Below are 18,270 nucleotides of genomic sequence, written 5' to 3'. Positions count from 1 at the left end.
ACGGGTTATCCGACACCGCATAATGCAGTCTGCAGGACGCATTACCCCACCTCGGAACCGCTTATCTGACGCTCACCGCAGCGGATTAACATGGACCCGCAATCCGAGGGATAACCGAGGATCGCCAGAGCGTGGCTAGTGGGGTATATTTCTGTACATTATATGGAGCAGTGCATGCTGGTCAGTGCGTGGCTAGTGGGGTATATTTCTGTACATTATACGGAGCAGTGCATGCTGGTCAGTGCGTGGCTAGTGGGGTATATTTCTGTACATTATACGGAGCAGTGCATGCTGGTCAGTGTGTGGCTAGTGGGAGTATATTTCTGTACATTATACAGAGCAGTGCATGCTGGTCAGACCGTGGCTAGTGGGGTATATTTCTGTACATTATACGGAGCAGTGCATGCTGGTCAGTGCGTGGCTAGTGGGGGTATATTTCTGTACATTATACGGAGCAGTTCATGCTGGTCAGTCCGTGGCTAGTGGGGGTATATTTCTGTACATTATACGGAGCAGTGCATGCTGGTTAGAGCGTGGCTAGTGGGGGTATATTTCTGTACATTATACAGAGCAGTGCATGCTGGTCAGTGCGTGGCTAGTGGGGGTATATTTCTGTACATTATATGGAGCAGTGCATGCTGGTCAGTGCGTGGCTAGTGGGGGTATATTTCTGTACATTATAAGGAGCAGTGCATGCTGGTCAGTGCGTGGCTAGTGGGGGTATATTTCTGTACATTATATGGAGCAGTGCATGCTGGTCAGTGCGTGGCTAGTGGGGGTATATTTTAGTGGGGGTATATTTCTGTATATTATATAGAGCAGTGCATGCTGGTCAGTGCGTGGCTAGTGGGAGTATATTTCTGTACATTATATGGAGCAGTGCATGCTGGTCAGTGCGTGGCTAGTGGGGGTATATTTCTGTACATTATACGGAGCAGTGCATGCTGGTCAGTGCGTGGCTAGTGGGGGTATATTTCTGTACATTATACAGAGCAGTGCATGCTGGTCAGTGCGTGGCTAGTGGGGGTATATTTCTATACATTATACGGAGCAGTGCATGCTGGTCAGTGCGTGGCTAGTGGGGGTATATTTCTGTACATTATACAGAGCAGTGCATGCTGGTCAGTGCGTGGCTAGTGGAGGTATATTTCTGTACATTATACGGAGCAGTGCATGCTGGTCAGTGCGTGGCTAGTGGAGGTATATTTCTGTACATTATACGGAGCAGTGCATGCTGGTCAGTGCGTGGCTAGTGGAGGTATATTTCTGTACATTATACGGAGCAGTGCATGCTGGTCAGTGCGTGGCTAGTGGAGGTATATTTCTATACATTATACAGAGCAGTGCATGCTGGTCAGTGCGTGGCTAGTGGGGGATATTTCTGTACATTATACGGAGCAGTGCATGCTGGTCAGTGCGTGGCTAGTGGGGTATATTTCTGTACATTATACGGAGCAGTGCATGCTGGTCAGTGCGTGGCTAGTGGGGTATATTTCTGTACATTATACGGAGCAGTGCATGCTGGTCAGTGCGTGGCTAGTGGGGGTATATTTCTGTACATTATACAGAGCAGTGCATGCTGGTCAGTGCGTGGCTAGTGGGGGTATATATCTATACATTATACAGAGCAGTGCGTGCTGGTCAGAGCGTGGCTAGTGGGGGTATATATCTATACATTATACAGAGCAGTGCGTGCTGGTCAGTGCGTAGCTAGTGGGGGTATATTTCTGTACATTATATGGAGCAGTGCATGCTGGTCAGTGCGTGGCTAGTGGGGTACATTTCTGTACATTATACAGAGCAGTGCATGCTGGTCAGTTCGTGGCTAGTGGGGGTATATTTTTGTACATTATACAGAGCAGTGCATGCTGGTCAGTGTGTGGCTAGTGGGAGTATATTTCTGTACATTATACAGAGCAGTGCATGCTGGTCAGTGCGTGGCTAGTGGGGGATATTTCTGTACATTATACGGAGCAGTTCATGCTGGTCAGTGCGTGGCTAGTGGGGGTATATTTCTGTACATTATACGGAGCAGTTCATGCTGGTCAGTGCGTGGCTAGTGGGGGTATATTTCTGTACATTATACGGAGCAGTGCATGCTGGTTAGAGCGTGGCTAGTGGGGGTATATTTCTGTACATTATACAGAGCAGTGCATGCTGGTCAGTGCGTGGCTAGTGGGGGTATATTTCTGTACATTATATGGAGCAGTGCATGCTGGTCAGTGCGTGGCTAGTGGGGGTATATTTCTGTACATTATAAGGAGCAGTGCATGCTGGTCAGTGCGTGGCTAGTGGGGGTATATTTCTGTACATTTTATGGAGCAGTGCATGCTGGTCAGTGCGTGGCTAGTGGGGGTATATTTTAGTGGGGGTATATTTCTGTATATTATATAGAGCAGTGCATGCTGGTCAGTGCGTGGCTAGTGGGAGTATATTTCTGTACATTATATGGAGCAGTGCATGCTGGTCAGTGCGTGGCTAGTGGGGGTATATTTCTGTACATTATACGGAGCAGTGCATGCTGGTCAGTGCGTGGCTAGTGGGGGTATATTTCTGTACATTATACAGAGCAGTGCATGCTGGTCAGTGCGTGGCTAGTGGGGGTATATTTCTATACATTATACGGAGCAGTGCATGCTGGTCAGTGCGTGGCTAGTGGGGGTATATTTCTGTACATTATACAGAGCAGTGCATGCTGGTCAGTGCGTGGCTAGTGGAGGTATATTTCTGTACATTATACGGAGCAGTGCATGCTGGTCAGTGCGTGGCTAGTGGAGGTATATTTCTGTACATTATACGGAGCAGTGCATGCTGGTCAGTGCGTGGCTAGTGGAGGTATATTTCTGTACATTATACGGAGCAGTGCATGCTGGTCAGTGCGTGGCTAGTGGAGGTATATTTCTATACATTATACAGAGCAGTGCATGCTGGTCAGTGCGTGGCTAGTGGGGGTATATTTCTGTACATTATACAGAGCAGTGCGTGCTGGTCAGTGCGTAGCTAGTGGGGGTATATTTCTGTACATTATATGGAGCAGTGCATGCTGGTCAGTGCGTGGCTAGTGGGGTACATTTCTGTACATTATACAGAGCAGTGCATGCTGGTCAGTTCGTGGCTAGTGGGGGTATATTTTTGTACATTATACAGAGCAGTGCATGCTGGTCAGTGTGTGGCTAGTGGGAGTATATTTCTGTACATTATACAGAGCAGTGCATGCTGGTCAGTGCGTGGCTAGTGGGGGATATTTCTGTACATTATACGGAGCAGTTCATGCTGGTCAGTGCGTGGCTAGTGGGGGTATATTTCTGTACATTATACGGAGCAGTTCATGCTGGTCAGTGCGTGGCTAGTGGGGGTATATTTCTGTACATTATACGGAGCAGTGCATGCTGGTTAGAGCGTGGCTAGTGGGGGTATATTTCTGTACATTATACAGAGCAGTGCATGCTGGTCAGTGCGTGGCTAGTGGGGGTATATTTCTGTACATTATATGGAGCAGTGCATGCTGGTCAGTGCGTGGCTAGTGGGGGTATATTTCTGTACATTATAAGGAGCAGTGCATGCTGGTCAGTGCGTGGCTAGTGGGGGTATATTTCTGTACATTATATGGAGCAGTGCATGCTGGTCAGTGCGTGGCTAGTGGGGGTATATTTTAGTGGGGGTATATTTCTGTATATTATATAGAGCAGTGCATGCTGGTCAGTGCGTGGCTAGTGGGAGTATATTTCTGTACATTATATGGAGCAGTGCATGCTGGTCAGTGCGTGGCTAGTGGGGGTATATTTCTGTACATTATACGGAGCAGTGCATGCTGGTCAGTGCGTGGCTAGTGGGGGTATATTTCTGTACATTATACAGAGCAGTGCATGCTGGTCAGTGCGTGGCTAGTGGGGGTATATTTCTATACATTATACGGAGCAGTGCATGCTGGTCAGTGCGTGGCTAGTGGGGGTATATTTCTGTACATTATACAGAGCAGTGCATGCTGGTCAGTGCGTGGCTAGTGGAGGTATATTTCTGTACATTATACGGAGCAGTGCATGCTGGTCAGTGCGTGGCTAGTGGAGGTATATTTCTGTACATTATACGGAGCAGTGCATGCTGGTCAGTGCGTGGCTAGTGGAGGTATATTTCTGTACATTATACGGAGCAGTGCATGCTGGTCAGTGCGTGGCTAGTGGAGGTATATTTCTATACATTATACAGAGCAGTGCATGCTGGTCAGTGCGTGGCTAGTGGGGGTATATTTCTGTACATTATACAGAGCAGTGCATGCTGGTCAGTGCGTGGCTAGTGGGGGTATATTTCTATACATTATACGGAGCAGTGCATGCTGGTCAGTGCGTGGCTAGTGGGGGTATATTTCTGTACATTATACAGAGCAGTGCATGCTGGTCAGTGCGTGGCTAGTGGAGGTATATTTCTGTACATTATACGGAGCAGTGCATGCTGGTCAGTGCGTGGCTAGTGGAGGTATATTTCTGTACATTATACGGAGCAGTGCATGCTGGTCAGTGCGTGGCTAGTGGAGGTATATTTCTGTACATTATACGGAGCAGTGCATGCTGGTCAGTGCGTGGCTAGTGGAGGTATATTTCTATACATTATACAGAGCAGTGCATGCTGGTCAGTGCGTGGCTAGTGGGGGATATTTCTGTACATTATACGGAGCAGTGCATGCTGGTCAGTGCGTGGCTAGTGGGGTATATTTCTGTACATTATACGGAGCAGTGCATGCTGGTCAGTGCGTGGCTAGTGGGGTATATTTCTGTACATTATACGGAGCAGTGCATGCTGGTCAGTGCGTGGCTAGTGGGGGTATATTTCTGTACATTATACAGAGCAGTGCATGCTGGTCAGTGCGTGGCTAGTGGGGGTATATATCTATACATTATACAGAGCAGTGCGTGCTGGTCAGAGCGTGGCTAGTGGGGGTATATATCTATACATTATACAGAGCAGTGCGTGCTGGTCAGTGCGTAGCTAGTGGGGGTATATTTCTGTACATTATATGGAGCAGTGCATGCTGGTCAGTGCGTGGCTAGTGGGGTACATTTCTGTACATTATACAGAGCAGTGCATGCTGGTCAGTTCGTGGCTAGTGGGGGTATATTTCTGTACATTATACAGAGCAGTGCGTGCTGGTCAGTGCACGGCTAGTGGGGGTATATTTCTGTACATTATACGGAGCAGTGCATGCTGGTCAGTACGTGGCTAGTGGGGGTATACTTCTGTACATTATACGGAGCAGTGCATGCTGGTCAGTACGTGGCTAGTGGGGGTATATTTCTGAACATTATACGGAGCAGTGCATGCTGGTCAGTGTGTGGCTAGTGGGAGTATATTTCTGTACATTATACGGAGCAGTGCATGCTGGTCAGTGCGTGGCTAGTGGGGGTATATATCTATACATTATACAGAGCAGTGCGTGCTGGTCAGAGCGTGGCTAGTGGGGGTATATATCTATACATTATACGGAGCAGTGCGTGCTGGTCAGTGCGTAGCTAGTGGGGGTATATTTCTGTACATTATATGGAGCAGTGCATGCTGGTCAGTGCGTGGCTAGTGGGGTACATTTCTGTACATTATACAGAGCAGTGCATGCTGGTCAGTGCGTGGCTAGTGGGGGTATATTTCTGTACATTATACAGAGCAGTGCATGCTGGTCAGTGCACGGCTAGTGGGGGTATATTTCTGTACATTATACGGAGCAGTGCATGCTGGTCAGTGCGTGGCTAGTGGGCGTATATTTCTGTACATTATATGGAGCAGTGCATGCTGGTCAGTGCGTGGCTAGTGGGGGTATATTTCTGTACATTATACAGAGCAGTGCATGCTGGTCAGTGCAAGGCTAGTGGGGGTATATTTCTGTACATTATACGGAGCAGTGCATGCTGGTCAGTGCGTGGCTAGTGGGGGTATATTTCTGTACATTATACGGAGCAGTTCATGCTGGTCAGTCCGTGGCTAGTGGGGGTATATTTCTGTACATTATACGGAGCAGTGCATGCTGGTTAGAGCGTGGCTAGTGGGGGTATATTTCTGTACATTATACAGAGCAGTGCATGCTGGTCAGTGCGTGGCTAGTGGGGGTATATTTCTGTACATTATATGGAGCAGTGCATGCTGGTCAGTGCGTGGCTAGTGGGGGTATATTTCTGTACATTATAAGGAGCAGTGCATGCTGGTCAGTGCGTGGCTAGTGGGGGTATATTTCTGTACATTATATGGAGCAGTGCATGCTGGTCAGTGCGTGGCTAGTGGGGGTATATTTTAGTGGGGGTATATTTCTGTATATTATATAGAGCAGTGCATGCTGGTCAGTGCGTGGCTAGTGGGAGTATATTTCTGTACATTATATGGAGCAGTGCATGCTGGTCAGTGCGTGGCTAGTGGGGGTATATTTCTGTACATTATACGGAGCAGTGCATGCTGGTCAGTGCGTGGCTAGTGGAGGTATATTTCTGTACATTATACGGAGCAGTGCATGCTGGTCAGTGCGTGGCTAGTGGAGGTATATTTCTGTACATTATACGGAGCAGTGCATGCTGGTCAGTGCGTGGCTAGTGGAGGTATATTTCTATACATTATACAGAGCAGTGCATGCTGGTCAGTGCGTGGCTAGTGGGGGTATATTTCTGTACATTATACAGAGCAGTGCATGCTGGTCAGTGCGTGGCTAGTGGGGGTATATTTCTATACATTATACGGAGCAGTGCATGCTGGTCAGTGCGTGGCTAGTGGGGGTATATTTCTGTACATTATACAGAGCAGTGCATGCTGGTCAGTGCGTGGCTAGTGGAGGTATATTTCTGTACATTATACGGAGCAGTGCATGCTGGTCAGTGCGTGGCTAGTGGAGGTATATTTCTGTACATTATACGGAGCAGTGCATGCTGGTCAGTGCGTGGCTAGTGGAGGTATATTTCTGTACATTATACGGAGCAGTGCATGCTGGTCAGTGCGTGGCTAGTGGAGGTATATTTCTATACATTATACAGAGCAGTGCATGCTGGTCAGTGCGTGGCTAGTGGGGGATATTTCTGTACATTATACGGAGCAGTGCATGCTGGTCAGTGCGTGGCTAGTGGGGTATATTTCTGTACATTATACGGAGCAGTGCATGCTGGTCAGTGCGTGGCTAGTGGGGTATATTTCTGTACATTATACGGAGCAGTGCATGCTGGTCAGTGCGTGGCTAGTGGGGGTATATTTCTGTACATTATACAGAGCAGTGCATGCTGGTCAGTGCGTGGCTAGTGGGGGTATATATCTATACATTATACAGAGCAGTGCGTGCTGGTCAGAGCGTGGCTAGTGGGGGTATATATCTATACATTATACAGAGCAGTGCGTGCTGGTCAGTGCGTAGCTAGTGGGGGTATATTTCTGTACATTATATGGAGCAGTGCATGCTGGTCAGTGCGTGGCTAGTGGGGTACATTTCTGTACATTATACAGAGCAGTGCATGCTGGTCAGTTCGTGGCTAGTGGGGGTATATTTCTGTACATTATACAGAGCAGTGCGTGCTGGTCAGTGCACGGCTAGTGGGGGTATATTTCTGTACATTATACGGAGCAGTGCATGCTGGTCAGTACGTGGCTAGTGGGGGTATACTTCTGTACATTATACGGAGCAGTGCATGCTGGTCAGTACGTGGCTAGTGGGGGTATATTTCTGAACATTATACGGAGCAGTGCATGCTGGTCAGTGTGTGGCTAGTGGGAGTATATTTCTGTACATTATACGGAGCAGTGCATGCTGGTCAGTGCGTGGCTAGTGGGGGTATATATCTATACATTATACAGAGCAGTGCGTGCTGGTCAGAGCGTGGCTAGTGGGGGTATATATCTATACATTATACGGAGCAGTGCGTGCTGGTCAGTGCGTAGCTAGTGGGGGTATATTTCTGTACATTATATGGAGCAGTGCATGCTGGTCAGTGCGTGGCTAGTGGGGTACATTTCTGTACATTATACAGAGCAGTGCATGCTGGTCAGTGCGTGGCTAGTGGGGGTATATTTCTGTACATTATACAGAGCAGTGCATGCTGGTCAGTGCACGGCTAGTGGGGGTATATTTCTGTACATTATACGGAGCAGTGCATGCTGGTCAGTGCGTGGCTAGTGGGCGTATATTTCTGTACATTATATGGAGCAGTGCATGCTGGTCAGTGCGTGGCTAGTGGGGGTATATTTCTGTACATTATACAGAGCAGTGCATGCTGGTCAGTGCAAGGCTAGTGGGGGTATATTTCTGTACATTATACGGAGCAGTGCATGCTGGTCAGTGCGTGGCTAGTGGGGGTATATTTCTGTACATTATACGGAGCAGTTCATGCTGGTCAGTCCGTGGCTAGTGGGGGTATATTTCTGTACATTATACGGAGCAGTGCATGCTGGTTAGAGCGTGGCTAGTGGGGGTATATTTCTGTACATTATACAGAGCAGTGCATGCTGGTCAGTGCGTGGCTAGTGGGGGTATATTTCTGTACATTATATGGAGCAGTGCATGCTGGTCAGTGCGTGGCTAGTGGGGGTATATTTCTGTACATTATAAGGAGCAGTGCATGCTGGTCAGTGCGTGGCTAGTGGGGGTATATTTCTGTACATTATATGGAGCAGTGCATGCTGGTCAGTGCGTGGCTAGTGGGGGTATATTTTAGTGGGGGTATATTTCTGTATATTATATAGAGCAGTGCATGCTGGTCAGTGCGTGGCTAGTGGGAGTATATTTCTGTACATTATATGGAGCAGTGCATGCTGGTCAGTGCGTGGCTAGTGGGGGTATATTTCTGTACATTATACGGAGCAGTGCATGCTGGTCAGTGCGTGGCTAGTGGGGGTATATTTCTGTACATTATACAGAGCAGTGCATGCTGGTCAGTGCGTGGCTAGTGGGGATATATTTCTATACATTATACGGAGCAGTGCATGCTGGTCAGTGCGTGGCTAGTGGGGGTATATTTCTGTACATTATACGGAGCAGTGCATGCTGGTCAGTGCGTGGCTAGTGGGGGTATATTTCTGTACATTATACGGAGCAGTGCGTGCTGGTCAGTGCGTGGCTAGTGGGGTATATTTCTGTACATTATACGGAGCAGTGCATGCTGGTCAGTGCACGGCTAGTGGGGGTATATTTCTGTACATTATACAGAGCAGTGCATGCTGGTCAGTGCGTGGCTAGTGGAGGTATATTTCTGTACATTATACGGAGCAGTGCATGCTGGTCAGTGCGTGGCTAGTGGGGTATATTTCTGTACATTATACGGAGCAGTGCATGCTGGTCAGTGCGTGGCTAGTGGGGGTATATTTCTGTACATTATACGGAGCAGTGCATGCTGGTCAGTGCGTGGCTAGTGGGGGTATATTTCTGTACATTATAAGGAGCAGTGCGTGCTGGTCAGTGCGTGGCTAGTGGGGGTATATTTCTGTACATTATACAGAGCAGTGCATGCTGGTCAGTGAGTGGCTAGTGGAGGTATATTTCTGTACATTATACGGAGCAGTGCATGCTGGTCAGTGCGTGGCTAGTGGGGGTATATTTCTGTACATTATACGGAGCAGTGCATGCTGGTCAGTGTGTGGCTAGTGGGGGTATATTTCTGTACATTATACGGAGCAGTGCATTCTGGTCAGTGCACGGCTAGTGGGGGTATATTTATGTACATTATACGGAGCAGTGCATGCTGGTCAGTGCGTGGCTAGTGGGGGTATATTTCTGTACATTATACGGAGCAGTGCATGCTGGTCAGTGCGCGGCTAGTGGGGGTATATTTCTGTACATTATACGGAGCAGTGCATGCTGGTCAGTACGTGGCTAGTGGGGGTATACTTCTGTACATTATACGGAGCAGTGCATGCTGGTCAGTGCGTGGCTAGTGGGCGTATATTTCTGTACATTATATGGAGCAGTGCATGCTGGTCAGTGCGTGGCTAGTGGGGGTATATTTCTGTACATTATACAGAGCAGTGCATGCTGGTCAGTGCAAGGCTAGTGGGGGTATATTTCTGTACATTATACGGAGCAGTGCATGCTGGTCAGTGCGTGGCTAGTGGGGGTATATTTCTGTACATTATACGGAGCAGTGCATGCTGGTCAGTGCGTGGCTAGTGGGGGTATATTTCTGTACATTATACGGAGCAGTGCATGCTGGTCAGTGCGTGGCTAGTGGGGGTATATTTCTGTACATTATACGGAGCAGTGCATGCTGGTCAGTGCGTGGCTAGTGGGGGTATATTTCTGTACATTATACGGAGCAGTGCGTGCTGGTCAGTGCGTGGCTAGTGGGGTATATTTCTGTACATTATACGGAGCAGTGCATGCTGGTCAGTGCACGGCTAGTGGGGGTATATTTCTGTACATTATACAGAGCAGTGCATGCTGGTCAGTGCGTGGCTAGTGGAGGTATATTTCTGTACATTATACGGAGCAGTGCATGCTGGTCAGTGCGTGGCTAGTGGGGTATATTTCTGTACATTATACGGAGCAGTGCATGCTGGTCAGTGCGTGGCTAGTGGGGGTATATTTCTGTACATTATACGGAGCAGTGCATGGCTAGTGGGGGTATATTTCTGTACATTATACGGAGCAGTGCGTGCTGGTCAGTGCGTGGCTAGTGGGGTATATTTCTGTACATTATACGGAGCAGTGCATGCTGGTCAGTGCACGGCTAGTGGGGGTATATTTCTGTACATTATACAGAGCAGTGCATGCTGGTCAGTGAGTGGCTAGTGGGGTATATTTCTGTACATTATACGGAGCAGTGCATGCTGGTCAGTGCGCGGCTAGTGGGGGTATATTTCTGTACATTATACAGAGCAGTGCATGCTGGTCAGTGCATGGCTAGTGGGGGTATATTTATGTACATTATACGGAGCAGTGCATGCTGGTCAGTGCGTGGCTAGTGGGGGTATATTTCTGTACATTATACGGAGCAGTGCATGCTGGTCAGTGCGCGGCTAGTGGGGTATATTTCTGTACATTATACGGAGCAGTGCATGCTGGTCAGTACGTGGCTAGTGGGGGTATACTTCTGTACATTATACAGAGCAGTGCATGCTGGTCAGTGCAAGGCTAGTGGGGGTATATTTCTGTACATTATACGGAGCAGTGCATGCTGGTCAGTGCGTGGCTAGTGGGGGTATATTTCTGTACATTATACGGAGCAGTGCGTGCTGGTCAGTGCGTGGCTAGTGGGGTATATTTCTGTACATTATACGGAGCAGTGCATGCTGGTCAGTGCACGGCTAGTGGGGGTATATTTCTGTACATTATACAGAGCAGTGCATGCTGGTCAGTGCGTGGCTAGTGGAGGTATATTTCTGTACATTATACGGAGCAGTGCATGCTGGTCAGTGCGTGGCTAGTGGGGTATATTTCTGTACATTATACGGAGCAGTGCATGCTGGTCAGTGCGTGGCTAGTGGGGGTATATTTCTGTACATTATACGGAGCAGTGCATGCTGGTCAGTGCGTGGCTAGTGGGGGTATATTTCTGTACATTATAAGGAGCAGTGCGTGCTGGTCAGTGCGTGGCTAGTGGGGTATATTTCTGTACATTATACGGAGCAGTGCATGCTGGTCAGTGCACGGCTAGTGGGGGTATATTTCTGTACATTATACAGAGCAGTGCATGCTGGTCAGTGCGTGGCTAGTGGGGGTATATTTCTGTACATTATACAGAGCAGTGCGTGCTGGTCAGTGCACGGCTAGTGGGGTATATTTCTGTACATTATACGGAGCAGTGCATGCTGGTCAGTGCACGGCTAGTGGGGGTATATTTCTGTACATTATACAGAGCAGTGCATGCTGGTCAGTGAGTGGCTAGTGGAGGTATATTTCTGTACATTATACGGAGCAGTGCATGCTGGTCAGTGCGTGGCTAGTGGGGGTATATTTCTGTACATTATACGGAGCAGTGCATGCTGGTCAGTGTGTGGCTAGTGGGGGTATATTTCTGTACATTATACGGAGCAGTGCATGCTGGTCAGTGCGTGGCTAGTGGGGGTATATTTCTGTACATTATACTGAGCAGTGCGTGCTGGTCAGTGCGTGGCTAGTGGGGTATATTTCTGTACATTATACGGAGCAGTGCATGCTGGTCAGTGCGTGGCTAGTGGGGGTATATTTCTGTACATTATACGGAGCAGTGCGTGCTGGTCAGTGCGTGGCTAGTGGGGTATATTTCTGTACATTATACGGAGCAGTGCATGCTGGTCAGTGCACGGCTAGTGGGGGTATATTTCTGTACATTATACAGAGCAGTGCATGCTGGTCAGTGAGTGGCTAGTGGGGTATATTTCTGTACATTATATGGAGCAGTGCATGCTGGTCAGTGCGCGGCTAGTGGGGGTATATTTCTGTACATTATACAGAGCAGTGCATGCTGGTCAGTGCATGGCTAGTGGGGGTATATTTATGTACATTATACGGAGCAGTGCATGCTGGTCAGTGCGTGGCTAGTGGGGGTATATTTCTGTACATTATACGGAGCAGTGCATGCTGGTCAGTGCGCGGCTAGTGGGGGTATATTTCTGTACATTATACAGAGCAGTGCATGCTGGTCAGTGCGTGGCTAGTGGGGGTATATTTCTGTACATTATACGGAGCAGTGCATGCTGGTCAGTGCGTGGCTAGTGGGGGTATATTTCTGTACATTATACGGAGCAGTGCATGCTGGTCAGTGCGTGGCTAGTGGGGGTATATTTCTGTACATTATACAGAGCAGTGCGTGCTGGTCAGTGCGTGGCTAGTGGGGGTATATTTCTGTACATTATACGGAGCAGTGCGTGCTGGTCAGTGCGTGGCTAGTGGGGGTATATTTCTGTACATTATACGGAGCAGTGCGTGATTTATAAGAGTAGTTACACTTTGTACTCCACAGCATCATATCACTTCGATCACCGAAGAAATCATACAAATAACATAAAATATCATTAAATAAAACACCAGTGTAGTAGCCTGCCCCAGGACGGGGTAAGGACATTAGCTACAGTATTACCAGAACCACCTCAGACCCAAAAATGCTTCGTCACCTATTCCAGAAGAGCCCATGAAAAGGAAGACCAAAGGGTGTTCTTCATCATACCAGCCATTCTCCTTCCTGCGGATGGCTGCGTCCAGAGAGAGAGACGAGAAGAGAGAGAGAGAGACGAGAGAGAAGAGAGAGAGAAACGAGAGAGGGGAGAGAGACGAGAGAGAAGAGAGAGAGAGAGAGAGAGAGGAGAGAGAGAGAGAGAGAGAGAGAGAGAGAGAGAGAGAAGAGAGCGAGGAAGAGAGAGAGAGACGAGAGACGAGAGACGAGAGAGAAAAGAGAGGGAGAAGAGAGAGAGGAAGAGAGAGAAAGAGAGAGAGCGAGAGAGAGAGCGAGGAAGGGAGAGAGCGAGGAAGCGAGAGAGCGAGGAAGAGAGAGAGCGAGGAAGAGAGAGAGCGAGGAAGAGAGAGCGAGGAAGAGAGAGAGCGAGGAAGAGAGAGAGTGACGCAAATTAGAACATATGGAGGGAGAAAGAAAGGAGAAAGGAGGGGGAAAAAAAGAGAGAGCTTATAAATCAATGACACAAAACCAAGTATAATTATCACTAAGTATACACAATGTTATACGGCTCTGCGCTCACTCAAAGTCTTCAGTACCATTAGAGAAGCCTAACTCGATTAGCTGGCAGTGCCCCGAGAGGAGGCTAATCAGGTTAGTATGGATATGGAGAGCTGCCCAGAGCCCATCTCGGATAAACTTTTCCTGGATGTGCACTCAGTGTTGCCAGGGAGACGGGAGAAAAGGGATGGACGCAGAGCAGAGGGGAAAGGCGAGGGGGAAGGGGTGAGGGACCCGGGTCACGGTGAGACTCTCTTGTTAGTGATGATTTGGAGCATATTGTTGGCAGTTTGTCTTACACAGATTTGGAGGGCGAGAGCTGAAGCCCCAAGGTCGGACTGACCTTGAACTGATGAGCTTACCCTGCAAATCTTCTCAGTACAGTGGGGGGGGGGGAGGGGGGTAACATGTAGGTGTGGGGGCTGGTTATAGGGAAGGGTAAAGCATTAATATGTATTTAAAGTTATTTATTTTTGTTGCATTCTTCCTAATACTATGCAATGAATGCATCTTATTATAAGGGGGGTCATTTTGATAATATATACATTTACATGACTGAGTGTGTGTGTGTGCGCGCACACACACACACACACACACACACACACACACACACACACACACACACACACACACACACACACACACACACACACACACACACACACACACAGTATTTGCAGTGCCTGTGCATAGTGACAAGAAGCATTAGTGGCAATCTGTATTACAGTCTGTACATGTCCTCATGTTCTCACTCAGCAGATGATCTCCCGCTGGTGAATGGGGTTTTGTGTGAGAGTTAAACACTGCATTACTTTACATCAGAGATCACAGCCGCAGGATAGTGACAGCCTCAGAGGCCAATACCCGGACACGCATCCAAAGCCGAGCCGCTGAGCACATAATGTTACCTGGAACCAGCTCACAATCTGGCTTCTAAGTGTCTATAACAAATGGTCCGTTCCAAAGGACGGGTCCCAATATCAGAGCGGGACACAGCAGTACTAAAGTACTAAAGTACTAAAGTACTACAGCATGAAACAAGAAGCCACCCCAGGTTTCCCAGGCACAGCTACTAGAACTCAACCCAAACAGCGCCGTGTCCATGCATTGTGGCCCTGGTATATACTGTACCTACCGACCGTGCTATATACCTACAGTACGTACGTAATTACAGCATGGTGTGCATGCATTGCAGCCCTGGTATATACTGTGCCTACCGACCGTGCTATATACCTACAGTACGTACGTAATTACAGCATGGTGTCCATGCATTGCGGCCCTGTTATATACCTACAGTACGTACGTAATTACAGCATGGTGTCCATGCATTGCGGCCCTGTTATATACCTACAGTACGTACGTAATTACAGCATGGTGTGCATGCATTGCGTCCCTGTTATATACCTACAGTACGTACGTAATTACAGCATGGTGTGCATGCATTGCGTCCCTGTTATATACCTATAGTACGTACGTAATTACAGCATGGTGTGCATGCATTGCGTCCCTGCTATATACCTACAGTACGTACGTAATTACAGCATGGTGTCCATGCATTGCGTCCCTGCTATATACCTACAGTACGTACGTAATTACAGCATGGTGTCCATGCATTGTGGCCCTGGTATATACTGTACCTACCGACCGTGCTATATACCTACAGTACGTACGTAATTACAGCATGGTGTCCATGCATTGCATCCCTGCTATATACCTACAGTACGTACGTAATTACAGCATGGTGTCCATGCATTGCGTCCCTGCTATATACCTACAGTACGTACGTAATTACAGCATGGTGTCCATGCATTGTGGCCCTGGTATATACTGTACCTACCGACCGTGCTATATACCTACAGTACGTACGTAATTACAGCATGGTGTCCATGCATTGCATCCCTGCTATATACTGTACCTACCGACCGTGCTATATACCTACAGTACGTACGTAATTACAGCATGGTGTGCATGCATTGTGGCCCTGGTATATACTGTACCTACCGACCGTGCTATATACCTACAGTACGTACGTAATTACAGCATGGTGTGCATGCATTGTGGCCCTGGTATATACTGTACCTACCGACCGTGCTATATACCTACAGTACGTACGTAATTACAGCATGGTGTGCATGCATTGTGGCCCTGGTATATACTGTACCTACCGACCGTGCTATATACCTACAGTACGTACGTAATTACAGCATGGTGTGCATGCATTGTGGCCATGGTATATACTGTACCTACCGACCGTGCTATATACCTACAGTACGTACGTAATTACAGCATGGTGTGCATGCATTGTGGCCCTGGTATATACTGTACCTACCGACCGTGCTATATACCTACAGTACGTACGTAATTACAGCATGGTGTGCATGCATTGCATCCCTGCTATATACCTACAGTACGTACGTAATTACAGCATGGTGTCCATGCATTGTGGCCCTGGTATATACTGTACCTACCGACCGTGCTATATACCTACAGTACGTACGTAATTACAGCATGGTGAGCATGCATTGTGGCCCTGCTATATACCTACAATACGTACGTAATTACAGCATGGTGTGCATGCATTGCGTCCCTGCTATATACCTACAATACGTACGTAATTACAGCATGGTGTGCATGCATTGTGGCCCTGGTATATACTGTACCTACCGACCGTGCTATATACCTACAGTACGTACGTAATTACAGCATGGTGTCCATGCATTGCGGCCCTGTTATATACCTACAGTACGTACGTAATTACAGCATGGTGTGCATGCATTGCGTCCCTGTTATATACCTACAGTACGTACGTAATTACAGCATGGTGTGCATGCATTGCGTCCCTGTTATATACCTATAGTACGTACGTAATTACAGCATGGTGTGCATGCATTGCGTCCCTGCTATATACCTACAGTACGTACGTAATTACAGCATGGTGTCCATGCATTGCGGCCCTGTTATATACCTACAGTACGTACGTAATTACAGCATGGTGTGCATGCATTGCGTCCCTGTTATATACCTACAGTACGTACGTAATTACAGCATGGTGTGCATGCATTGCGTCCCTGTTATATACCTATAGTACGTACGTAATTACAGCATGGTGTGCATGCATTGCGTCCCTGCTATATACCTACAGTACGTACGTAATTACAGCATGGTGTCCATGCATTGCGGCCCTGTTATATACCTACAGTACGTACGTAATTACAACATGGTGTCCATGTACTGCGGCCCTGCTCGGCGGGGAGTTGGCGGACGACGAGCTGCCCTCGGCGGGGAGTTGGTGGACGTCGAGCTGCCCTCGGCGGGGAGTTGGTGGACGTCGAGCTGCCGTCAGCGGGGAGTTGGTGGAAGTCGAGCTGCCCTCGTTGGGGAGTTGGTGGACGTCGAGCTGCCGTCAGCGGAGAGTTGTCCGAGGTCAATCTGCACTCGGCGAGGAGTTGGCGGACATCGAGGTGCCCTCGGCGGGGAGTTGGTGGACATCGAGCTGCCCTCGTTCGGGAGTTGGTGGACGTCGAGCTTCCATCGGCGGGAGTTGGCGGACGATGAGCTGCCCTCGGTGGGGAGTTGGCGGACATTGAGCTGCCCTCGGTGGGGAGTTGGCAGACATCGAGCTGCCCTCGGTGGGGAATTGGCGGACATCAAGCAGCCCTCGGCAGGGAGTCGATCAGCCGGAGCTGGACAAGGTGCTTGTTACCTTGTCCAGCGGACATCGAGCTGCCCTCGACGGGGAGTTGGCCGACGTCGAGGTGCTCTCAGCGGGGAGTTGGCAGACATCGAGCTGCCCTTGGCGGGGAGTTGGCGGACATCGAACTGCCCTCGTTCGGGAGTTGGTGGACGTCGTGCTGCAATCGACGGGAAGTTGGCGGACGTCGAGCTTCCATCGGCGGGAGTTGGCGGACGACGAGCTGCCCTCGGTGGGGAGTTTGCGGACATTGAGCTGCCCTCGGTGGGGAGTTGGCGGACATCGAGCTGCCCTCGGTGGGGAGTTGGCAGACATCGAGCTGCCCTTGGTGGGGAGTTGGCAGACATCGAGCTGCCCTCGGTGGGGAGTTGGCAGACATCGAGCTGCCCTCGGTGGGGAGTTGGCGGACGACGAGCTGCCCTCGGTGGGGAGTTGGCGGACGACGAGCTGCCCTCGGTGGGGAGTTGGCGGACATCGAGCTGCCCTTGGTGGGGAGTTGGCAGACATCGAGCTGCCCTCGGTGGGGAGTTGGCAGACATCGAGCTGCCCTCAGTGGGGAGTTGGCAGACATCGAGCTGCCCTCGGTGGGGAGTTGGCAGACATTGAGCTGCCTTCGGTGGGGAGTTGGCGGACATCGAGCTGCCCTCGGTGGGGAGTTGGCAGACATCGAGCTGCCCTCGGTGGGGAATTGGCGGACATCAAGCTGCCCTCGGCAGGGAGTCGATCAGCCGGAGCTGGACAAGGTGCTTGTTACCTTGTCCAGCGGACATCGAGCTGCCCTCGGCGGGGAGTTGGCTGATGTTGAGGTGCTCTCGGCGGGGAGTTGGCGGACATCGAGCTGCCCTCGGCGGGGAGTTGGCTGATGTTGAGGTGCCCTTGTCTATGAGTTCGCATACATCGAGCTGCAATCAGCGGCAGTTGGCGGACATCGAGCTGCCATCGGCAGTGATTTGGAAAACGTTGAGGTGCCCTCGGCGGAGAGTT

General features: G+C 49.3%; 1 protein-coding gene across 2 annotated transcripts in view; it reads right to left on the bottom strand.

Annotated features, from left to right (window-relative positions):
• Nucleotides 1-18,270, bottom strand: part of CLPB (ClpB family mitochondrial disaggregase) — a 195,046-nt gene that overhangs the window by 40,697 nt on the left and 136,079 nt on the right. For both annotated transcript variants that reach the window (XM_075592798.1, XM_075592797.1), the window contains exon 8: nt 13,039-13,116. In XM_075592798.1, the coding sequence (XP_075448913.1) occupies nt 13,039-13,116 (78 nt within the window). The remainder of the gene's footprint in view (nt 1-13,038; nt 13,117-18,270) is intronic.

This window comes from Ascaphus truei, chromosome 3 (genome assembly GCF_040206685.1).
Source record: "Ascaphus truei isolate aAscTru1 chromosome 3, aAscTru1.hap1, whole genome shotgun sequence".
In the NCBI taxonomy this organism is placed as follows: Eukaryota; Metazoa; Chordata; class Amphibia; order Anura; family Ascaphidae; genus Ascaphus; species Ascaphus truei.
This window is presented reverse-complemented; position numbering and strand designations above follow the sequence as displayed.